At 39.4% G+C, this 25,816-nt stretch overlaps 1 protein-coding gene across 1 annotated transcript; it reads left to right on the top strand.

Annotated features, from left to right (window-relative positions):
* Positions 1 to 5,770: 5,770 nt before the first annotated feature.
* On the top strand, positions 5,771 to 25,816 carry PLA2G15 (phospholipase A2 group XV). The gene is made up of 6 exons (XM_048958450.1): positions 5,771 to 6,009; positions 13,375 to 13,531; positions 16,092 to 16,210; positions 17,728 to 17,826; positions 19,164 to 19,388; positions 23,100 to 25,816. The coding sequence occupies exons 1-6, from the start codon at positions 5,868 to 5,870 to the stop codon at positions 23,609 to 23,611; spliced, it is 1,254 nt and encodes a 417-aa protein (XP_048814407.1). The 5' UTR covers positions 5,771 to 5,867; the 3' UTR covers positions 23,612 to 25,816.

The raw sequence follows: 25,816 nt of genomic DNA on the forward strand, positions 1-25,816 counted from the left end.
TGTTCATTAACATTTCCTGATTAGTAACGCATCTTTGCATGGCTTTATGCTGTCTTAACAGCAGGCTGCTCAAAACTTTGGATCTTGGCAGGCTTACTCGTCATTGGGTGCTCACAATGAACTGTGAAGCTCAATTACATGGATTGTTTGCAAACACTAATTGATGAGCTTTAGAAAGAGTAATATGATCACCTTTCTACAGATTAAAGGTTTGAAGATGGGAGAGATGACAGTGACAAGATATATTAATTGTGTACATCCTACCTTGGCTGAAGGCTAAGCTCTGATGTTCTACACTGATATTCAGGTAAGCCTGCACTTCTGCACCCACACTGCCCAGCTGCCTCCTCTCCTTTTTTCTGTCCACATTCTGCACTGTAAACTTACTATAAGGAGACTGAGGAACTGATCTCAAGTTTTGTTTCCTACCCTGATGCTAATGAGTAGCAGCATGAAGAACAATATGGAAGTGAATGTAAAGTGCTGAGGAAGCAGGTGAAAAGAAAAGGAAGGGAAAATAGCCTTGCAGACCTGGTTCAAATGCATGTCAGATAGTGTCCCGGGATTACTGTGACTGTATGTAGAGCTTGGGTTTAAAAACTGTTGCATTTAGTTGGGAACGGCATTCTAAAGTGTGTGCTAACTTGTGTAACAACGTATAAAAAACTAAACAAGTTGTTAAAGGTAAGGAAACAACAGTCTCTTCAGTAAGAGGAGAAATGGAACCCACCTCTGGCTGATTTAACAAAGGAGGGCCAAGAGTTGAACTGAATGTCTGGGATATTTATGGATTCTTCTACACATAGCTTCACTCTGAAGAAATGTTATTAAAAAACCCCGTGGTGCTAAACATATTGCAACATATATAGACCAGCATACATGTACAGCGTGCATAGAATAGTTATTTAATAGCAAATTAAAAACCACAGTAGCAGCCTCCTACAGTGCATTCTATAAGCTCTTGAGAAAATAAATGTTTATGACTGTCCCCCACTGAGGTCATCCGCAAAATGTGTTGTCACAGGTCAGCCAAACCTGCACTGAAACCAGAATACATTGTTCCAGTGTGACTGACTTCAACTGAACCTCAAACTATTCTTGACAAGGAGAGAGCAAGCTTCCTGAGCTGAGTCTAAAGGCCTGATATTTGTTTCAAGAAAAAGGCAATTATCTTGCTTCACAGAAAGTGAAGAAAGACCATATCAGTTTTGTGTAATGCAATTTTTGGGCTTCTTTTACAAACTAAAGTCATGTTTAAACAACGTTCAGGATTCCTACCAATGCAGAACAATGTAGGAGGGTAAATCTGTTGTGCCAAGGAGCTCTAGAAATCTTCACACTACAGACAGAATTACTAGGGGGAGAAACCTGGCAACCTCCTTAAGAAAAGCTCTATTTTCTAATGATGTTTGAAAGTGGACATGTGTGGACATTCTGAAAGTGAACCCTATGGAATCTGAATACTTGTGGCAAACTAATTAAATGTACCAATCTTCCTAAGTCCAGTATATATGTTTGGTTCATAGGGTGCATGGGTTACAGGCCTGGCTTCTCCCTAGAGATCTTGATTCCTTCCTGGACTCAGGAATGAGTTCAAACTTGTGAGAATGAATATAACTTATTTATAAAGCAGAACACCTGAGCTAGTCTACGATGTTTAGCTGTGTAGGGGAAAAGAGACATCACAGATCCTATCACAGTATTTTCCAAAGAACATGTGGGGGAATTCAGGAAGGGATGTTATAGTAAAGTCTGCAGGAAAAAATGAGATGAGCAGCAGATGTTTTCTGTACATTCAGCAATGAGGAAGATGACTAAAGCAAACCACTGCAGCACACCACAATATTGGTTTTTTTTTGTAAATATAATTAAATCTTTTACCTTCCTTCTTGTCTATGAGACTTTTGAGAATGTTCAAATTCTACTACTCACGTTTCCATTAAGGTGAGACTCTGCATCCCAGGGTAATTTTTACTGCTGCAAATTCAAACGCAAAAACTAGGGTGGCTGGTGAAATCTTGTGAAGCAATAGCATGTTTCTGAAAGACCTGAATGGTGAGGATTTTGTTAACATATTCTGAACTTGATACATTTCTCAATGAAACATAGTAATAATGGAGAAAGCACTGACACAGGTCTCTGCCTACAGGGCAGACCTGGGCCAGTGTCTTGGTCACCTTTACATCTTTCTTTTAAAATCACCTCAGTTGTAGACAGTTTATAATGAAGTTTCTTATTATGTTAATCATTTATTTTGTGTATTCCTTCTCCTATTGTGCATTATCTTTATTTGATATGAACGTGTATCTTTGGGATAAAGCTGCTTTTCCAGCAGTGTGTCTAGCACAGTGCAATCATGCTTGGGAATATCTGAGCCAATACAAGCACTGCTTAAATGCTAAGGATCAGAGGCAAACAGGGAATTCTGCTCAGTCAAATAAAAGGTGTGTAAGTAAATACTACGTTTCTGGAAAGGATCGTTTATTTTAAATGACTAGTCTGCAAACTCATATTCAGTTCACCCTTTTTGCCAAGCTGCCAGTCTAAGCCCTCAAAGAATCTTAAACAAAGATAATGGTACTGATATTCTCATTTTCTGCGCTTAATTTAGTTTAATTCTGCTGTTTGTTTGGGAAGAAGAATATTTTGCATGCTGATTATACACATCAAAAAGAATTCTCTACAGTGATTTAAAAAAAAAATAAAGTGGTCTTTGGAATATAGATTTTTTCTTATATAAAGGTGATAAAGGCGTCTTACTGCTTTCACAAATATTTTCAATTCTAACAACTTCCTTTTTCATGTCCAGACAGTTTTTAATATGAGGCACATGAAGGAAGCAGTGTATAGTGTACCATTTCCAAAAATAAGCCTGCTGGCACTTCAGTCAGTTCAGACTTGTAGTTGGTTCTGATATTTATTACATTTTCCTTGAATCATGACAAGTAGAATTCTGTTGTGTGAGCGTGCACCATCATGGTCCTGAACTGTTCTCTGTGAATGTCCTGCTGTCAAGTTCTTTGTAGGGGCAGAGGAGGACTACTCTTCTAGGAAATACACTGCATCGACTTATTTGCAGAGCATCAGCTAACTGGTGGAAAGAAACGTTAAGAGGCTTCGCAGATTGTCTTGGTTCTTCCTATTTCTTAACATCAAAGGAGCTGGGCATTCAGTGTGAAAACAGAAACTTGCTGTTAGTACTTAAACAACCTTATAAAGACAAGGAGCTTTGTTTGCTTTGTTTTCCAGTGTTAATAGTACTGATCTCCCAAAAGGAAGCAACAAAAAAGCAGCAATTGTAATGGTACTTGATTCATCAACTGAGAGACTGTTATCTAAAGAACCAGGGCTTGCACAGAAGGAATAGCAATTACGTGCTTAGGAAGCTTTTCCTGGAGAAAAATAAGAGGAAAAGGTGAGGATACTCCCTACTGTTAGAAGAGTGCAGGGATTCATAACAGAAATATCAAGACTTGTCTGAATTGAGTACAGAAACATCTGTACAGAATTAATAAAATAAGGGTTACAAACATGACACATTTGATAATCAAGGCCACAAATAATGCCACATTGGTAAACACTGAGAAATGAGGTGTTCAGCATCACAGAATCACAGAATGGCCCAGATGGAAGAGACCTCAAGGATCACGAAGCTCCAACCCCCCCCGCCACAGGCAGGGCCACCAACCTCCACATTTAATACCAGACCAGGCTGCCCAGGGCCCCATCCAACCTGGCCTTGAACACCTCCAGGGACGGGGCATCCACATCCTGTTCCAGCACCTCACCACTCTCATAGTAAAAATCGAAAGGCCTGCGCTCTCAGAGGCTTACAGCAGAAAAGCTACATAGCAACAAGGCAACAAGGTTACAATAACTCAGATATACAACAGGCAGTGAGCTTGCTCAACATTTAGAAGTTGAAATAAAAAACTAAGACAAAACAAATTAACAAACAAAAGCACACCAAAATATCTGCATTCCTAAAGGGCACAGCAAATCTGTTCAGAAACTGCCTCTGCTTCTACCCAGGGGAAACCAAGAGGGGTAAGAGAGGATTTGACAGGTGGCATTATTTGAACCTCATATTACAACACAAGTGATCTCGGCCTGACTACTTAGTCATGTGCATTTTGGTGGTTTGGACTGAACATAACAATATGGGAGAAGGACAGAAGGACCAAGTGATTGAGATCAGCTTTCTTTAAACACTGCTCTGCCTTTCCATAAGGTCTTGCACTGCATTTTGTAACATTTAATTCCTACACCAGGATCAGTGTTGCAACCAGTTTTACAGTCTGTAATACTTACACACCCTGTAGTTTGTTTTAGTAGGAGGTCATTTCAAGTCACCACTTGTGTGGTGACTAAGCACCTGTCTCTGGACAGACCAAGGCCTCTGCTTGTATTGGATGTTGTCATCTCTTCCCTTAGCACAAATACAACAGGTGTGGCAGATGCCAGGAAAAACACGATCCTAGATTTAGACTTGGCCTTAGCTTCCTCGAGTGATTCGTTGCATTTTCTTCCCCTGTCTTATTTCAGGAGGAAAGATGTCGTCCTCATTCCATGTTAATGCCACACCATCCCCAACCCCACCCCATTTTTCTCCATTCCAGTCAATTGGCTGTGTGCCTGTTTTTCATGTGCATCTTTTTGATGCCTCTTTTTGCAGCAGCTACAAACATTGAATGCTGGTTCAATGAGGCAAGAACAGCTTCATTTTTTCTACCTTATAATGCATGTAGCTGGTTGAATTACATAAGCCAATGAAAAGTAATTTTCTACATTGCATTTCTACATTCCACATCTACAGATTTCTGGTATCTCCCACTGATTTCTTGGTTTGAGATACTGTTCACATCAGTACGTAAACCATTCAAGGCATACTTCTGCAATTTAGCATCACACAGGAATACAGACTGTAGAGCCCTTTTTGCAAAAAGACCCCAGCAGCTTTTCCCTGAACGCGAAGCAAGAACACCTGGCTCAGAACGTGGAGTGCATGTATGAGTGAAGCAAGGAAGTTTCATCTTGTTCATTCACAGCTGGCTATGAGTTGAGATCACAGTGACTCTGGGCACCATTTTTTCTTTCCTCTGCTCAGTTTCTGCTTGTATGGGTACCCTTGCTCCTCTCCACCAGTAGCCAACACGCACCTCACTCTGAATGGGCAGCTTCCACTAACTGCTGCGGACCAACCACAAAGGCTTACATCCTTCTGGCTTTAAAACCCTGTAATTACAAGTCCACCTGTTCTTGTTATACGTGTGAAGGTCTAATGATTTTTTTTGAGTGTTGCCAAATTTCTGGCCTCAACGATACCATGAACCAATTAGCCGCTGCATTAGCCAGGTGTCGCCTGAAGCACTGCATTGCTTTTGTACTGGCACTCATCCCGTGACTTTGCAACGAGAAAAGCTGCAGCTATCCTAAGGTTTATTTGCTTTTCCTCAAAACACGCAGACCGCACGTCTGTGCTAAGTTTATGCACAAGTCTGACACGAAACGCCCCTCACTTCACCTCCAGGACCCACCACGACCGCACAAGTGCGCACGCAGCGGCGCGACTCAAACCCACCGCCCCGCAGCACCTCTCTCATCTCGCGGCCCGGAACCGAGGGGCCGCCGCGGAGCCGCACCTCGCTACCAGCGGAGCAGGAGGAGCGGCAGCCCGGCTCGACGATCCCCGCTCGGCTCCGCGCTCGGCTGGTGACGCCTGCGGGGCGGGACCGGCCGCGGCCGGGGCGGGGCGAGCCCTTTTCAGGCCGGGCCGGGCGGCGGGGCCGCACTCCGGCGGCGGCCCCGGCGGAGCGACGGGAGGGGAGCGGAGGCGGACGCGGACGCGTGGTTATGCGCTGGGGGCGATGGTGCCGCCGGCCGGCGCTAGGCTCCTCCCGCTCCCGGGAAGGGGCCCCCTCCTCGGCGTGCTGCTGCTGCTGCTGCTGCTCTGTTCCGGCGGTGGGTGCGTGCCGCGCCGCCGGCCCGCGGGGCCGCCCGTGGTGCTGGGTAAGAGCCGGGCGGGGGGCGGCGCGGGGCGGGCGCGGAGCGGAGCCGTGCCCGTGTTTATGCCGCGGGGCACGGCGGGCTCGGGAAGCGCCGGCCGCCCCGGTCCCGCGGAGCGCCGCTTCGGGGGTCCGTGGGGAGCGGCGGCTGCGTGTTACCGCGCTCACTGCGAGCGGCTGGAAACAACGCGCTCGGCTCAGAGCGCTGCGCAGGCAACGAGTGTTACCGGCCTGTGCTGCCGGGAACGCGCGGTAGCTCACAGCAAATACGCAGAACCTGTCTGTCTGATAGGTCCTACGGAGTTAAATGTCAGCTGCTCTCTGCGTCCATTGATAAGCTCATAAATAAATCTTAATTGTTTGAACAACTTGTCTGCTGAAGCTGTAGTCCCCAAGCATTCCCACGTACTGCTCAGGTTCACTGATGTGAACGGTCAGTCCTGTAGCCATGTTCTGTATGCTCTGTGTTCTCATTGCATGAATAACAGCAATGATAAAGAGAGGAAAAAAGGTAAGAAAATAGAACATTAAGAATGCTGTTAGCATTAAGCTCTGTTTGTATACAGTAGTTTAGATTCTGTTGTTGACTGTTAGTGCTGCTACAAACTTCTGTCAGGGAAGACTAAGTGCTGACCAAGAATTCTTCAAGAGGCACTGTGCGTGTGCCAAGCGTGCTGTGTGTGAGCTCACAGCTATAGTAGATGGCTGAGCTAGTTGAGAGAATGCAGATTCAGAAGAAGAAATCAGGATTTCCTTGGAAGCTGGAGTTGAAATGTGAGCAGAAGTTCTCTAAGTGCTGTCCCTGAAGGCTGGAAGCAATCTTTTATCCCATCTCTCTGCTGCGTAATGCTGGGTTTAGCAATAAGCCTTGGTGCTTACTTCGGTGGCAAGCTTCTTCCTGACAGAGGTGAGAGTGTTTTTGTTGCTGATCCGATATTCTGCTCTAGCTATGAAGGGATCAAAGAAGATTTAGAAGCAATTGGGATAAGGGAATACTGAATATAGCAGCATGAAGTTACTACTGATGGATGAATTGTAAGCTTATACGTTACTTAAGAGTGGTCTTAAAAGCAGTGACTGATCTATGTATTCATAAGAGAAGTTCTGGTTAATGCTGTGTGGCTGAGTACAGATACATCAGTGAATGGATTAAAAAAAACAGATTTTCTTGCTCTTAAAGTTGAGTTTTTATCACACAGTATTTAACTTGCGTCTTCTACTACTGTGTCTTAAAATATGCTCTTCTTTGCTGTCTGGTCCTGGCCTGTCCAGAAAGTGAAGATTCAGTGTTTCCAACCAGCATCATTTTTCAGGCTTCTCTGTGTGTTCGGAGAGTGTAGGCACTCTTAGGCATTGACCTGCTATAATTTGCTGTTGCAGAATCCCATGAAGTTTTTGATGCGTATAAATTAATGTCTTTGTAAAAACAAACAACAAAAAAAAACACCTGCACTGGGAGCTTAGCTTCAATTGGACATGACATGGCAAGTGAAGGTCAAGCAAATAAAGGAGGAGAAGGAGTGACTGTCGGTCATGTTTCCATCTTGCTTCTAGTTTGCTTTTCATGACCTTTTCTTCACCTTTCTTGTGTCTGTGACATGTTATGTTGAGATAAGCTTTTTAGGAATTACTGTGATGAGGATGGTAGAAAGGTTTAAGAGAAATCATTTTTTAGGGAGGCATTCTAAGTGCTGGCTTAACAGAGGTGTTTGGGAGAGAGGTGAAAAACACACATTGCACTAAAGTGCCAAATGCAGAGGAGGCTGAGGTACCTGCAGGCTGCATTATGTGAGCAGTGCAGGCCTGAGGTGTTTCTGGAGTCACTGTGAGGTGGGTATGTGGAGTTGATCCTCTCAATTTATCAGGCTGGCATCTAGACTCTCAGTTCTTCATATGCCTTCAGCTTTACGTGTGATTTGTAGTAAATGTGGTCTCACGATCTGACTATTCCCTCTTGGTCTGCTTGGATGTTTTGAACTCCTTTAAGCAGAAAAAGGAGTTGAGATCTTACCGTACTCTGTGGCAAGTTAGCCATCTGGTCTTATGGACTAAAAGAAGAAAGGAATGCTTTTTAAAGGAATGTTGTTAACATAATGATTGTTTCATAAATATTTTAGACCAGTGATGGTCATAAGACCCAGTGTAACTTGTTCTCAACATTTTCCTGTAATGACCCTACTTGCAGCTGCAACCTGCGCTTACTCAAGTAATGGAGAAGGAAGTTCAGCCACAGCTTGTAAATATGGGGCACTGTTATTATATGGGTAATGTTTTGCTCTCTAGGCAGTATACTTAAAAAAAAAAAAAAAAAAAAAAACCAACAACAACAACAAACACCTCTGAGCCTCTCTAATCTGAAAGCAGATAAGCTGCTTGAATATAACCCTGTAACAATTGGCTGTAGCTACTGACACATTAGTTTCTGAATTGCCAACAGATCACAGCTCTATGTAGAGCTGTCTAACTAGCTGAAGTGAGCTTCTGTAAAATAGCTAAGCCAAGCTAATAGCTCATTAGTGCTCTCCCTGCTTTCCTTGTGCAAAGTTACTGGTCATTTTGTGGAGTCATCTGTCTGCTACAGCACTAGAAAACTAATCTGTTGAGGAAGAAGTGAGCAGTTTTGCACTTGAACTGCCTTAATGGAAAAGAAGCTGGCACGTGTGGAGGCATGTGGACAGCAGTGAAGCTGTTTCCTTTGGGAAATGCTGGTCTGTGCACCATCAAATGGTGCCTTAGTAGCAGGAGCTAATGTCTGCTGAGCATGCTTGTACGTACAAAGGTAGAAAGAACGGGGACTAAAATGACACAAGTAGAAAGCAAAATACTCTAGGGCAATTGCTCGCTTTCTCTGATATTTAAATAAAGCATCAAAGGTTATTCACATCGTAGTGGAATAGAGAATAAACACGATAAAAGTCAAAACCTTACTTCCAGAGTCTTGCCTAAAAGCTTTGTATTCAGGACAAGGTTGACTAAAACCTAAGCTGATAGTTTTAAAGTCCTTCCCTCGGGTTTTTTAGGGAAGGCAGGGCTACTTAATTGAAAAAAAAAAACTGAATCGTTTTCACGCTTTCTCTGACTTTGTATTCTTCCAGGACAATGTGTTCATACTGGGAAATCTGAAAGAAACAAGATAACCTATCCAACACCTTGCTCTATTGACAGTATCGATCTCAAAAAAACCAAAAACAATCTCTGTACGAGTGCTTTGAGAGACCTGCCTCATGTTTACACACTACTAGAATTAATCTTGCACTCTTCTTATCAGTTCAGTTATATACTTATTCCACTTGTCTTCTAATAAGAAATTCCTGTGTTCTGTGGCTGTTCTCACCTCGTTTTCTCACACGGCATGCAGTGATGGTAGATGGCCTATCTTATGCCTTATCAATTTTGGGGGCTGATAACCTGTCCTTATAAGATCAGCAGTGGATTCACTGAACTCTTTACCTTTTAGAGCTGACTCAACACAATTACTATATCAATGTTCTGATACCTTCTGCAAACAATTTGTTAGGTACTTGGCTAAAGTTTTCTAGAAAGATGCCTAAATGAAGTGTGTTAATAATTGATTTACATGCAAAAGAGGTTTGTCTGAATTCCTGCTGACTGCTAATTGAGGAGTGTGTGTTTGTGTGGTCAGCTGGCTGGATGTCAGCAGTGATTTAACTGTTTATGCCTCATGTGATCTGAGGTATCTAGAAGTATCATGTGAGATCTTGTTTGCTTTCTTGTTCCTAATTTTAAACACAAGCCTTTTCTACAGCACTGTATTGCTGACTCCATTAGCAACTGAGGCATTCAACCTGAAGAACAGCAGTCAGTATTCTGAATCAATTTTTAAGGAAGTGTAGTTTGGTTTGGAGGAGGGCTAATGTCTGGAACTAAAAACTTGACAGTTGTTTGAGGGAAGTTTTAACCTGTGAGAAATATTTGATAGTTGTTTTTTATCCAAAGGAATTTGTACTTCAGATAAATGTAATAAAAATATACAGTGGATTATTTGCTCTACAGACATAGATTTGCTATTTTTCAGTTATTAATATATTGGTACTTTTTAGTTTGTTTTTTTAAGTTTGCAGAGGACTATTCAGGGAAGTTGCTTCCCAGATTGCCATTTCCTTATTGCTCCCTAATGGGAACTGTTAGTCAGTCATTAATTCTTCAGTAGGGGTATCAATGTATCCTAAAGCTAATTGTTTTAATTTCTGAATTTGGAGAAGTTGTAGCCTCTTCTAGGCTTTCAAATCTGTAAATATGTTTTCTATAAAGCTTAAACAAAAATGCGTTCCAGAAGATCTGGTAGTGTTATTAGTGCAGTTGAGGCAAAGAAAAAAGCAACACAGAAATGAGACTTTGTAACATTAAAGTGAACTGGGTTTGTCAGTGTATCAGGATGGGTTCTGTTGGGATTAATCTTTCTGAAAAATAGAATATGCAGAAAGTGATCATCAAATCTGATGGAAATGCTCAATAGGAAACTGTTTTGTTTCCAAGTGTAGCAGTTCATTAGTTAACACATGCATTGCAAGTTGCAATTTAGGGAAGCAAGGGTACTGAGAGATCTTTCCTTGGATGCTTGTTTTTTTTTTTTTTTTTTTTCTTTTTTTTTAACTTGTGATGCTGTATTTTGCAGCATTTCATATGGTAGTTATTTTGTAAAGGTATGGAGTCAGTCTGCAGGTTTTAAAAAGTAAGAAACTCCTGTAATATTTTTCTAAGACCACCTAGAAACCAGAGGTACTGGGAGATGTGAGGACGAGGAGAAAAACTGGAGTTTTGTGTGTATGGACTAAAAGCAGAGGGAAATGTTCTTTTCTACAGCTTGCAAATTCTATCACAGAAAATTCAAAAAGGTGAGTCCTTGTCCTACAGAATTCATCTTCAGTGAGATCTTTTCTAACCTGTTACTTATCAAAAAGTGATTAAGTAGCTCTGTAGCCAAAATGTAAATCATTAACACCCTTAAGTTGCATGGGGTGAGGACTGAAGATCTTGCTTGCTCTTTACATAATTTGGAAAATCAAAACTTGTACTTTGTTCCCTATAGCTTCATCACCAATCCTTTTTAGCTTGCAGCATATAGATTTGAAAATAACTCACTACTTGTGAGTTTACACTGATTAGTAGCTTCACTGTCAATATGAACACGTGAACATGACAAAGACACTGGTGTTAATATCTGCTTTATAAACAGACATCATACCTTTACATGACACTTGAACTGAAGTATCATATCTTTGTGCAGGTGGAACTTGTTTCTTAGCTTTTGTTTAGCATTACATAGAAGTACCACTTCTGTTAACCAACCTCAGCTGTCATTCCCTGAGTTAAAAATTAGGACAAGATGTTTCTCTTTTTTGCATTGAATACATGAATACAGCCTCTTTCCTTGAAGCCTGAGGAGAAAATACACAAACCAAATTAAACTTGCAGTTAATCTAAAACCACTCCTATAGGTCCAAGGGAGACTCTGTGCAGTTTCCTGCTTTCAATGTTCTTGTCACAATTATTTGTGTTGTTTGGAAACTTATGCTCTTAAAACTCTAAATAATATTGCAGGTGCTTATTTAAGCTTTTGAAATGTCTTTGCTGGAAGAATTTGATTTTTACTGAAAGGAGTATGTAGTGAGTTCCAAGGTAAAACAAACAATCACCTGTACACCTCACTTTGCATTGGAACTGAACACAAAATCAACCTGTTTGTCCTTGGCAGGTCTGCTGCTGAAGCTGGTCAGCCATGAATGATTGATATAAATAGAATTACATTCCGTTCTTCCTGTAATTGAGAGTGCTGATACAGCAGCCAGAACAGGCACAAGATTGTGGAACAAGCTGTTGCCTTATAGTTCTATAACCAATAACTAAACAGCTTTTTCTGAGGTTACAAGACTGAACTTCAGTAAACTTCTTCTAGAGTGTGATGCAATGCTATAATCTTCCTTATTATGCTTTCCAGTATATCAGTGTCCTTGAAATATGACCTAAAATAAACTGTGGTCAGCTACTGGAGCTTTTAACATTTCACTTAAGACTACAGAAATAAAAACACTAAAAACCTAATGAGAAGGTGGGGTAGGCAGTGAGGAACTCTGGAGCTATATTTTCTGTGACGGGAGCTGAAGTGGGAAGAGTCTGACTGTCACTCTGTTTAGCCCCAAGTTCTGTTCTTTTTCAGTTCTGCAGTAAATACTTTTCTGAAACCATATCTGGCTTTTCAGCTAAATTAGCTGTTCCGCTGAAAGGCAGCATCATCCTTAAAGCTCTTGCTTTAAGGGGTATAGAAAACTTAAATTGCTTTGATTCAACTTAAAAAAGCGAGGGGGGAAAAAAGCAACTGTATGGGTGGGCCTGCATCTACAAACTTCAACAGCATGCAGTTGTGCACATGCAAAGAAAAAGAATTGGGCGGAGGGAGGAGCATCTTGAAAGGTAGGGGAAGAGAGCTGGGGGGTGGGAACACTAAAGTGCCCATCTTCTAATTCTTCCTACCGCACAGAAAGCTTTCAGTTACTGAAGCTCTTCACTCTCCTGGTTCTTGAGAGTTGAAAATGATTTAACAATGAAATGCAGGAAGCTCCTCTGGAGATAAGAAACGCTCCTAAAACTTCTCAGAAGTTTAGTTTGAATTCGGAAATAAGAATTTCATGTCTGTATTTTCTGTTTAAAATAAGAGACAATAAAACTTAAAGGAACCCTGGCATTTATCGTATGCTAAATTAAAAACAGTACACTTGAGAGAAGGTGCAAATAGAAGACCTTTCCTTCCAAGTACTCTTCCATTACATCAATAATGTATTAAAAATATACGATACAAACTGTTGCATCCAAACTTGAATGTAAGTGATAAATGTTGTATTTGGATTAGTATGCCATATTAGTAGCCAACAAAATTTTTTGTAATCCAAGTGTAATAAGAGGTGATAACTTCATGTAACTTTTTGTATCTACTTTGCTTTCACACTTTTGTCAGATTAATAGTTTGTAGGCATCTCTTGAAGTACAGAACAACAATCAGTTGTAGTACCCAGAAAAAAATATTTCAGAAATACTTTGTTTTAAAACACAGATGATTCTGATAAGAGCTGAGATGTTTTTCATATCTGTGCCTTAACCTGACCTGATCTTATACTATTTGTTCTTTGAAGCTGGGAACTATTGATCCAGGGTTATTTTACACAGGGGTTCTGCAGGTCATGCTTCTATAAACTGAAATCTTTTCAGTGAAAAATAAAAATGCAATATGTTCTTAGGTAATATTTTTATCCAGTTACCAAACTATCTCTGAGCACTGCAATGTTGCATATGAGGACCGCAGTGATGCAATTTGTTATACTCTTACATTTTAGTGTCTTTTCATGTTTTTCAGTTCCAGGGGACTTAGGTAATCAGTTGGAAGCAAAATTAGATAAGCCATCAGTAGTGCACTATCTCTGCTCTAAGAAGACTGACAGTTACTTTACACTGTGGCTCAACTTAGAATTGCTCCTACCTGTCATCATTGACTGTTGGATTGACAATATCAGGTAAGACTGCATCTGTTGCTCTCTGCAGTTTTCTCCTTCCCTTAGACTGACATAGATGGTACACAGCTTCCACCTTGAAATTTCATGTTCAAGACCAGTGAGAAATGACTAGGGAGTTCTGCTGGGTAGACTAGCAGGCTGAACTGAAGGATGTGGCTTTTGCAACTGTGGTACTTGCCATCAGTGCTGAAAATCAGATTCTTCATTTCCTCCACCTCCCTCTGCTACCAGTTACTGTATGTTGGTTTGGGCACTTAGCAGACTTCCATAGGCTTATCTAAAGCAGAACTTTTTCTGTTGCTTTGATGAGTTACTTAAGTTTTGATGAGGTAAGTGGGAAGGAGGTGCAATGGGTAGCTCGGAGGAGAGACTGGAGGAATGAGAACTTGTACTTCCCCAGACTGTCATTAGAGAGCAATTTCAATAGGCAGCTGAGGTGTGGAATCCTTTAAGTGCAGTTCAGAAGTCTTTCCTTAATTATTTTGTTATACAAATTGTCTAATTAAAAGCTTCTGGACTATTTTATTGTAAAAAATCGTAAACATATTTAAGACAAGAAATGTTTAGCCTGTGCAATTGGAAAAACACAGCACCAGCATGTTGTTCTTTTGTTTGAATGTATTGAGCTTGGTGGCAGTTTAATTTTAACATATCCTTACAGACTCCCACTGTTTTTGATAATGTGGTTATGGATTTGACAAACTCATAGCACACAAAAGGCACTGACATGAGACTGAAGTCCTAAATCCCTTTCTCTTTTTTGGGGTGATAATGAAAATCACAGTATAGCAACTATCAATTAAAAGACTCTTTCAATAATGAAATTAAATTGCTATAACCTTCTGTAGTATGGAAAGACAGCGTAGCAGCGCCCCCTCAAAAACACTTCTGCTCCTCCTGGTTAGGTAAAATCCCCTGCAACTCTTTTCTGGTTTATGGACAACCATATTGAGCATTCAAGGAAAGCAGAATGTGAAAAACAGAAATACTTTCAAGAGTAGTGCACGAACACATTCAACAATGCAGCAATGTGAATGAGTTTCAACAAAGTTGGAAATTCAGGAGTCAAAGCATGTCTCTGCCTGCGGCTAGAACTGATAAACATGAGTACTTGCTGGAGGTCCCAGGTTGCAGGCACTGCAGTGTTAACTATGACATGAAAGGATGCATTTCTTTTATAAAGACATATAGCATAAATTGATCTAGAGGCTGCTTTTCCCCCTTAGTCTGTGTGTTTTGACACGTGTGCAAGTAATATTTCTGCAATAAGCAATTGTTTTTCTGGAACAGGGGGAAGGTAGTTCTACCACTAGAAACCTCTAAAAATCTCATGCTACTCATTTTCCAATTTCAACTTTGTGTGGCTTCAAAGTAATTTTTGGTCCTAGCCTCTTCTGAGTCATGCTATGTCTTGTGCAAATCTCTGCCTGTAGCTTTCTGAGAAACATAAACATATGGACCCAAATATATTTTGTAATATAAATAGAATGCCAGAGGGATGTCATTTGCTTTTTTTGGCTGAAAATATTTTAGATTATCCATGTTCCTTCTGTTAAAGGTAACATCTTGTAGCTTTCATAACTAGCTTTCATCACATGACTATGCATATAGGAAACTGATTCTATGTTGCTATTTCATAGCAGCTTAGTGCTTTCTGTTGAAAGAATGAACAGATTGATCAAATAAAATAACCAAGGGCAGGGAGGAGGAAGATGGAAGAATGGTAATTAAAGATCTTCAAATTTGTGGGCTGCTGTAAAATAGATCTTAAGTTTTAAATTCCATTTCTCACAGCCTGCAGTTTGTGGGGAGGAAGGGTGTGTAATAATACCTCTGCTTTACTCTGTGTGTGTGTGTGTGTGTGTGTGTGAGTGATGATTTGAGCATCAATTCAGGTTGTCAGACCTTCATGTGGGGGTAAAAGTGCTCAGGAACTGCAGTTGCATTGATGAAGCATTAAAACAACCAAGCAAAATGCTCCAGACCCTCCATGTTCTTCCTATATGAAGAGGATTTTTAAAATACAGCACACTCCATACCTCTGCTTCCTGAGACACTAGTTGTTACTAGTCAAGAAATTTCAAGAGCTTCCTTAGTACTTCATGGGGTCTATTTAAACAGAAGTGTGCATTTAAACATAAATGAATTATTTTTAAGTAGGGGACTTTGTCTACTACCTGACTTTTTGGAGGTATGTTTTCTACAGCCTCACCTCCATTTTTACATTCTAAACAACTTTCTCCAATCTGTGGCTTGATGCACAGTGAAATGGTGTAGAACTACACTAAGTAGCTTGTACTGTTCCAAAACTGAAGTCCGGTTGTAATGCTATATGCCCTGTTCTACAAGGAAGATAAGTCTTCAGCATGCAAGGCATAAAAACTTAAAATTAAAATGGCTGTTTGTGTAACTGCTTAGCCATTAGAGTACACTGTTTTCTTTTACTTATTGGTAATTGCACTTGAAGTTTTTGTTTCTGCACTCAGGATGTAAGGCCCAACACAGCTAAAAGCTGTCATATGGTTATATGATGTTTCATGGTTTGTCTCCTCTCCTCTAGGCTGGTATATAATAGAACAAGCAAAGTAACAGAACCACCAGATGGAGTGGATATCAGAGTTCCAGGTTTTGGGCAGACATTTTCCTTGGAATTCCTTGATCCAAGTAAAAGGAGCGTTGGTATGTAGAAGCTGTGTCTGAAATCTTTGTCACTTGTAGGATTTTATGGTATGTCCTTTAATTTGAAATCACATTTCTGTAGCTTGTTGCATAGTTTTGTTTGTAAGTAGCAATAGTTTTTTTGTAGAAGAGCAGCACGTGGCTCACTTCGCTTTTCATTTGCTTTTTCTATTGTATGTCATTTTGTCTCTTAGTCTGATGAACTGAGACAGGAAAACTGCTCATTCTTGTGTGGGATTGAAGGCCTTTGGATGAAACTTGAAGGGCATCTTGAAGATGCTCTAGAAAATGAGATGGAGTAAAAAATCCTGTGACTTAAGCTTGACAAGCAAAATACCAAATACTAACACTTTCTGCTTAGTCTTGAGCAGTGTTATTTGGTGTCAAGTATGAGTTGAAGGATTTGGGTGGAAATGGGAGCCTAGAGTGGCTTGGCTTGGAAAGGACCTTAAGGAAAATCCAGTTCCAACCGCTCATCTCTCGTTGGTGTCAGAATATTTACATAGTTAAATTTGTGCTGAAAAATATTTCTGCGTTATTTTGTTTGTAGGCTTTTTAGCGTTGCTTTTGCAGAAGTCATCTTTCAGAAAATGCTGGTAACCTTGCCAGGAACTGTTAGCTGTGGCTGATGTAATTTTATAGCCAGCTAGGTGCTAAGCTTCACTGTAGAATGGGCCCTCTTGCACTGCATATATTTCTTTTCCTTAGAGGCAGCCTTTAAAAGGGCACTACTGTGTTTTGTGACCTGCACTTGATAATCCTTGTAAGAACAGAGTCATATTTAAAACTTGCTTCTGTTTGTGTCAGGGACTATATAAGCAATCAAGACTAACCAATGAGGCATTGTTCAAAATGTTGAAATGGCTGTGATAATAAACAAGATGTTTTGATGCTTCACTTCTTATGCTGTTACTAGATGCAATTTAATTGTGGTAATACTTGCATCCTGTTTCAAAACATGTAACATACAACATCTTAACAGATTCTTGCAGCCAGTCTGCAAGTGTTTCCCTTTGCTACAAAAGCCTCTCGTTTCAGTCTGTCTGAACTGATGGCTAGAAAAAGGATTTCTAGTGGTTCCAGAATTTTGCCCTTTGGTAAACCTTCAGTTTTTGTTGCTTAATTCATTTGAATGTTGGCAAAACCAGGGATAATCTTTACAAATATATTATGTACCATAACTGAAATTCATCTGCAATCAATATAAGCTATGACTCTATGGTAGTTACTTTAAACAGTCCAATGGTCTGACGTAGAAGGGGTAACTTTTTTTTTCCAGTAATGCTGTGTTTGACAAGTTTTGTTGTGGATTAATAGGACAGCAGTTAAGAAGCTTTAATAATTTTGGCAGACAGTCAGCATAATTCATTTTGCTTAATATGCAGGATCCTTGATTGTCAGATTCATAACATTAGGACTTCAGTATCTGTATATATGGAATCAGATGTAATGCATCCAGGCCTCCTTTCATAGCACTAATATTTTGCTGTTATGTTTCTTTTATCTGATTTCTCCAGGCAGTTACTTCTACATGCTGGTGCAGAGTTTAGTAGACTGGGGCTACAAGCGTGATGAAGATGTAAGAGGAGCACCTTATGACTGGAGAAAGGCACCAAGTAAATAATGTCTTATTTGAACAAAACTTTCTTGACACTTCCAGTAAGCAGATAGTTTTGGGTCTCTTCCCCCATTCCAGCCATACAGTTTTATTAAAACATCAATTTTTAATTATCCCTTGAGGACTGGATATCCTAAATCCACATAAAAGCTCTGCTATGATATTTTTTTTTGCTTTAAACAATTTGCTACTTAAGATTTGCCTAAAAAACCCAAACCAGTGAAACCTATAAAATTCCCTAAGAACACCCTCAACATACCTCACTGTGCATCAGAGGCACAATCTCTGACCACAGCATGTACCAGTTCTGCAGATAGAACTTCAGTAAGACCATAGTTTTCCTGGTTCTAATGTCACACCAAATCCAACAGTTGCTGTGATTACATCCTGGGGAATAAATCATTTTGTCCTCAAAAATGAAGAAGGCTTTCTACGTTTTTCTAAATCTATCTTTATTCAAGTATTAGACCTCTGTATTCTTCATCTCATTATATTCCATAGGAGCACAAGTGATTTGTAGACTCTTCATACAGTTTGTGAGCTTGTACTGAAGAAATAATGTATCTACTATTAATGATAATATTCTAGTATCAAGTTTGCCTTGGCCCACAGAAATGAAGCATGTGGTCTTGGCATCCAGGAACACTGCTTGAAGAAAATCAATAATGCTGACTTTTGCTATTGATGTGACTACTTCAAAGTTATATTGCAGTTGTTACACTGAATTGGTATCTTATTACAGGGCTACAGAAATGCATTTTATTGATTTTTTATTTTTTTTTTCTTTATTCTTTACTTTTATAGCTCATTTAATTATGTGTAATAGAGATAAAGCATATTGTGCCAGCAGGAATCTGCTGGAACTCTCACTTAACCTTGCCGATAGAAATTGTCTAACATAAGCTGGTAACTGGTTTATGTACCCCTTATTATATCTAACAAGTTTTATTTCTGTTTTCCATCAACTCGAAGTCTTTCTGGACTTGTCAACTTCCTATCTTCTTTGGGGTGAAAAAAATGTAGATTCTAGAGAATATGGATGGATTTTTGTGGGAGAATATTAGCATTATTCCATTAGCATGGAATATTTCTGAGAAAAATTTGGGCTTAAATTTATTTTTAAAGGTGGGAGAAATTGGAGATCTTTTTCAAATATATTTGTTTCAGAGACGTGGGAAACAAAAGAGGTTTTAAAGACTCACCCTTTTGTAAACTAATGATGTAAAGAAGCATTGGGTTTTTCTGAATCTTCAGAATATAACCTTGTAAAGAATTGTGTTAAAGGACAACATTGACCTTTAGTGATTATAACCATGTAATGTGTATTTTATTTAGATGAAAATGGAGATTATTTTGTGGCCCTTCGCAAGATGATAGAGTTGATGTACGAGCAGTATGGAAGTCCTGTTGTCTTAATTGCCCACAGCATGGGTAATATGTATACCCTGTACTTCCTCAATCATCAGACTCAGGAATGGAAAGACAAATACATAAAAGACTACGTGTCATTAGGTGCTCCATGGGGAGGAGTGGCCAAAACTCTCCGTGTGCTGGCTTCAGGTATGTAATGTGAGGGTTTGCAATGTATTTTCTTAATAGTGCAAGATACTAAACATGGATGATACTAAAAATGGAGGATGAAAGTTGAAGATAATATGAAATTAAAAACAGCAGTCTTTAGGTGATCGCACCTTATGGTTTCAAGCCCTTTAACCTGACTGTCTGTCTTGGACAAGAATGGAATTGACAAAGCCTTAACATCCTCTAATGATGAGCTGTGTGCTTCCTCTTGATTCTCCTAACTTCTTTACAGCAGATGAGACAAGCTGCTGTTTGGCCTGGTGCCTTCTGTTTTTGTCACTTCTGCCTTCAGCATGATTGTTCTCCGTTCAGTTTTGCTGAGCGGACACAAACAGCAGATCATTCAATAGTTCCCTTTGATTAAATATCACACAGCTGCTGAACATAAAGGGAAACTTGTGGATGCAATGATGAAGTGGTGTGCTGCCCACAGCACAGATGCCTGCTGAAGTTCAAGGTTTGCAGAAAAAGGAAATGAATCTGAGATCTTACATTTAGAATGCTGGGTATGCCTTTGACTTTAATAGGGAAAAGTATGTTCTGCCAAGCAACTCTAATAACAGAAACTTGCTTACCACATAATGTGGATCATGTAATACCATAATTATTTCATGGCAAAACACTATGTTTTGTGCTTTGGCATTTTAATTGTGTTGTCTGATTTCTGATTTGCTTTTGATTTATTAGCTTTGTTTATCAGTCTTCCTTCCCAAACAAAGCTGAAATCAGCAACTGGACTTGATCAAAATGCAGAGCACGTGGCAGTTGCCAGCCATGCATGGACAGATCAAAAGAATGCTTTGCTTAGCAAAGGAATTTGATTCTGAATAGGAGTGCACAACTCAGTTAATGCAAAATCCAAAAACTTAAACTGGGCATTTGTACAGAGTTATACATTATTAATTCAACTGCAGTGGCACTGTCAAAAATTGGTTTACCTTTTCTGTAGCATACAGACTTGTCAGATGAAGCCTGTGGGAAATGGCAGGAAGTAAGCAGTATTAAAATTGCCTTCATAAAACTCCAAAAGACTACACAATTCCAGTCTGATTTCTTCTGGATTTAATTTTTGTGCCTCATATTTTATCCATTATGAGTTTCATCCAAGATGGCTAGCTATGCAAATATACAGTGAATAGTTAGGTTTAGGGTAAAATGTAATCTCTATCTGCATGTCTGTGGTATTACTCCAGATTCTGGAGCAGAAAGTTAAGAATGATATAGGAAACTGAAGTGGGCAGAATATTGTATCAGAATGTGCATTTTTAGGCTAGTTACGTCTCTTAAATATCCATAGGTAAAAAATCACCATAGGTGTTCATGTTCGGATGATGATAGTCTAGTTATAGCTTGTGAAATTATAAGAGTGCTAGTATGTAGAGGGGTTGTTACTTGAGCAAAAACTACTGCATTGCTAGAAAGGCAAGGCTTCAAGCAGGAATATGTTCTCCCTGCTCCTATTCCTGCTTATAGTATATAAATGACCAGGAGCTTGTTAAAGCTGCAGTTTTTGTTAAAGCGGTAAGGAGGTGGAATTACTTTCTCTGGATCTTGTTTTGCTTATTGCTACGTACTCAAGTGCTCCACAGGATCAGAGCTTATAACAATTCTATTGCTAATAGTAAAGTTGTTCTTTCCGCTCCCTGGCAGACACATATGCAGAGTTCAATGATTCTTTTCTCTGGCTGCCAGCTTGGGATGCTAACAGTGTTTTTTCTTTAGACCTAGTATTTCATACACTACAATGTCAGTGCCTGCTGACTGAAGTGTGATACCGACCTCAGTACTTCTGCACTTCAGGAGAAAAGTACAGGACTTAAGCATTGATGAGCTGTTCTGGAAGAAAAGGCTGGAAAAGAGTCAGACTTTGTACTTATTGTTCCACAGGAATTAAATGAACTTGCTGCAGATTCCCTACCTTTTTTTTTTTTTTTTTTTTGAGGAAAACATGCAAATAGTGTTTGCTAAATTTGAGTGTGCACAGTTAGGTACTTAAACAGCACAGCAATGTGAAACAAACTTAGGATGTTTGCCCTTTTTGCTGTGCTCTTGAATTTCATCTTTGTCCATTTGACAGGATTATGATTGTAATGTCTCCATGCAGTCCTTCTAAAAATGGCAGTGAAGACTAAACTGTACTTCAGGTCCTCTTGCTGAACCAATAGTGCCACCTTGTGGAGTTGAAACATACATACTTTAGTGCTATTTCAGGAACAGTGGTTTTGGTTTTGAGACTCTTTAAGTTTTTCTAATATAGTTGATTTGAATTGCTACCTGTTGCAGCCCCCTGGACCTAATAATGAAATAACCTGATTCAATTTCAGCTGGTAAATGAATTGAAGAGTGCCAGCAATTGTGATTATGGAGAATAAGTCTGATCAGCCAGTCACCATGAATGACTGTCAGTCTTAAGTAATTCCATAATCACTGTATGTGCCATGTATAAATGGCTTTGTTTTTTATGGGGAAAGACAAGAGGAATAGTTAAAATATGAAGGAACTTGGGTAAAAACTATAACTTATTCACTAACTGCCAAGGAAAATGTACAGCCTTCATATCTACAGGATATTTTGTTCTTAATTTTTTTGGTCAAACAGTTATGTCTTAAGTCTAAACTGTCTAAAATTGTTCAACTTTGTTTGAGGTAAATGGTAATATAGACATGTGTTGTTCATAAAGTTTAGCTCTCTAGACTTAGATTTAAAAAGTCTTAAAGCTTGACCAGGTGAAAACTTTTCTCAAATAAAGTAGTTACTAACTGGGCTTTGAAGAACTGTTGTTTTCCAAGTGAAGACAAAGTTCAGATTACAAGAGATGCTTGAAAACAGTAGTGCTACAATATTACAGAAAACCTATATTCTGAGAAATACAAGTGTTTCAGCAGTCTTGAAATGCTGACTGGAATGGAAGATGCTGGTATTGGTGGTATCCCATGGTCTCTCCCAGATGCTAAGAAGTATCAACTCACTGACTCATGATAGGAGACTGAATTAGTTGTGGAACTTAGAATTCTTACTCAATAGTATTTAAAGCAAGAATTGTCTCTGCTTTATACTACAAGAATCTCCTGTTTTCCTTCAACTGTAGACATGTCCTGGTAGATCTCTTTACAGAGGGCATGCATGTGAAAATGCTCTGCACCAACTTGTAGAAAAAGTTACTGTATGGTTAATAGCTATTCTGAATGAAATACTACTCTGCTTGTTTTGAATGTGCAAACCTAAAAATGTTCAGCCTACAAGATCTCTTCAAGAGTTATTACATGTCTAAAATAGTAATCTTTTCTTTCAGTGAAACCATGGTCTAGGTACGGAATAGTTACAAAACATACTTCTGGAATAACATTTAAAATAAAACTTTCACATGCTGGAATTCCTAAGAAATGCTGAATTCTCACTTGGCCAGTAAAGGAAGTATTTTGTCCTTTCTACATGGGTCTATCAGAATAGAAGCAGTACTCTTAGTTTGTCTGTCAGGCGTTCATCCACTAAGTTTTATATAAAATTGTAAGTTACCAGAAATTACTCTGCAGAAGATGATCACCAAGGTGGTCATAAATGAGGAACTCCTCAAACTTTCACTGTAAGCAAAAAGTGATTACTCATGTTGTCGCTGAGTGGTACTAATTGCTGCTGGTCACAAGATCCATGCATTGTTTTGTGTGTAATAACATTCTTCCTTTTTTTAAGGTGACAACAATAGAATACCAGTCATCAGTTCACTCAAAATTCGAGACCAGCAGAGATCAGCTGTTTCTACAAATTGGTTGCTCCCCTACAACTACACGTGGCCTCCAGATAAGGTCTTTGTAAGCACACCTACAGCTAACTACACCCTACGAGACTACAGAAAATTCTACAGGGACATTGACTTTGAAGATGGCTGGCTCATGAGACAGGACACTGAACCCTTGGTCTACCAGATGATACCACCTGGCGTACGCATACACTGTCTTTATGGTACTGGTGTGGAAACACCTGATTCCTTCCATTACGAAAGCTTTCCTGACAAAGAGCCCAAGATTATTTACAGTGATGGGGATGGTACAGTGAACTTACAGAGTGCCTTGCAATGTCAAAAATGGGTGGACATGCAGAAACAGGAAGTGGTGGTATTTGAGCTTTCAGGAAACGAACACATTCAAATGCTATCCAATGATACTACTATTTCATACGTGAAAAAGCTGCTTTTTAATTTGTGATGTTGTTGACAGTTGTTTTCCTCACCTGTGATGCCTTCCCTTAAATATGGGAGAATGCCTTTTGATCTGTTGATACTTAGATATTTGAATTATTTATTTTGTTTTTTTAAACTATGTTCAAGGATTTGGTTGGTGTCCTAAACAGTTGTTTGTCTCTGATTTGTGTTCATGAAGTTTCATAGTATTTTCATATTCTGAAAGCCTGGTCAAATATGCGTTTTGTTGCCTCCAGTGTTGTCCAGTATTCATACGAGCTTTCATTTGGAGACTGCGCAGCCCTGTGCACATACTTTATAATTTTCTTTGTGATCTTTGAAGGGTTTGGAGTGGGAGGGTAGAAGCATTACAATCTCACTCCCATAAAACAAGGGAAGGATATTAACAATTTGGGAAGTCCATACAAATTCTTCCCAAAGGGTCTTGTGTATTCTGATCCCACAGCCCATTAACTTAGTTTGTAAATGTTTGTATCTACTAGGTAAAATGGGTGTGAGGTCTGTCTGGTACTGTACTATCTTTTTGTCATATCCACTCTTGCTTTTGTTATGGTTTTTAGGGGGGGAACAATGATGTCTGAATTATTTTAAGCTTATTTTAGGTACCTTATAGCTTAAAAAAAGAAAAAAAAGGCTTGTTTGTTGACCTTGAAAGCCTGATGACTTAAAATCTGTAGCCTAAGGGATTTTCACAGTGTTTTATTTTCCATGAGGGAAAGAAGCTGAACTGTGGTTAATGCTTTGCTGTGTGGAGTAGCACGTAAATTAAAGCTAACAGAATTGAATACTGGCAAATGATGCATACAGTGCAGGATTGCAATTCTGAGTGAAAATGACCATCAGTAGAAACGGACGGTGAGTATTCATGAAAAATGAAAGTGACCTTCCTGAACTGGGGCAGGGAGTGGAAACCAGTGTAATTCAGTATGAAATACAAACCTCATTCTCAGTCAAATAATTAACCTCTAATTCAATTACTGGCCAAGTAGGGATTGCATTTTCAGGAAGTTGAGATGTATTGTTCCTTAAATGTGTAGATAATCAAACACATAACGTGTTACATTCTTACAGTACTGTTTTCAATGTTTAGAAAAACCTCTTTCAGCTTTGGACTCCACAGAAATAATAGCCTAAGGGCCATGGCATGTACAACTGTGGGAGAAATAGCTTCACTGAAAGATTCTCTTTTGTTGGATCAAAACTAGTCACACAGTTAGATTGCACTTTTTCAAAAGAGAATTTCCAGTGCTTTCAAAATGCTAGATCCTCCAGGAAAAATGGCTTAATTTCAGAAACTCATCAGAAATACTGAGAATTCATTACTTAAGGAACTGAAGTTCTCTGAAAGGTAAAACTATAACTATTTTGGTAAAATCCTTGCTGCCATCACATGTAAGATGAAGGTACTTTTAAATGACAGGTCTGAACTTCTCTTGTAAAATGCAAATACTTTGGCACAGGAGGTAGCCTTAAAGCTTTAAATTGTAATTCAGAAATCATTTGTAAATCTAAAAAAAAAAATTTGAGCTGGAGTCCTAGATAAGCAAAGTGTCTTCCTAGGTTTGTAATTGCTTATTTAGCTTTGCTTTCTCCCTGTGTCTTGTAAATGATGCTGCATTTTCCTGATGTTTAAAAAGGAATTTTGTCATCTCATCAGCTGCCCAGTTCAGCACCTATATTGTCTACACTTTCCTAGAGAATAACTGTGCTGTCCCAAGCCACTTGTAACTGGTTACTGCTGAAATGAAGAGGGTTGCAGGGAAAGCACACAAGTCTTTTAGTCAAGTGTTCTATGATGTGCAGGGCTGTTAGCTGTGTGTTCCAAGACTGCTCAAAGACAAAGCTCTTCCTGTGGTCTGACTCTATTTTTTAATAAATTGCTACACTACTGGCTTGCAACAGAAAGAAATTACTGACAACAGCCTTTCAATAATCTTTCTTGCTGAAAGAGAATGCCTGTCAATAAGCACTCAAATGAATAGAGCTGAAAGCTTAATTGGTGCCACCATCATGGACATAAAGGGCTGAAAGATGAGAAGAGCATAAGCAAACTGTTATTAACCTGATCTGGAGAATGTATCTAAGCTTCATTTAGAGTCTTACCACTTCAGTCAGTCACATTCTCAGTCTCAGACAATGAGTTTAGTTTAAGATCCAAAACAGGTCATTCCAAAAGAGTCTTTTTAAAACTTCAGTATTTTTGGGGGGG

Source organism: Lagopus muta, chromosome 12, assembly GCF_023343835.1.
Source record: "Lagopus muta isolate bLagMut1 chromosome 12, bLagMut1 primary, whole genome shotgun sequence".
NCBI lineage: Eukaryota > Metazoa > Chordata > Aves > Galliformes > Phasianidae > Lagopus > Lagopus muta.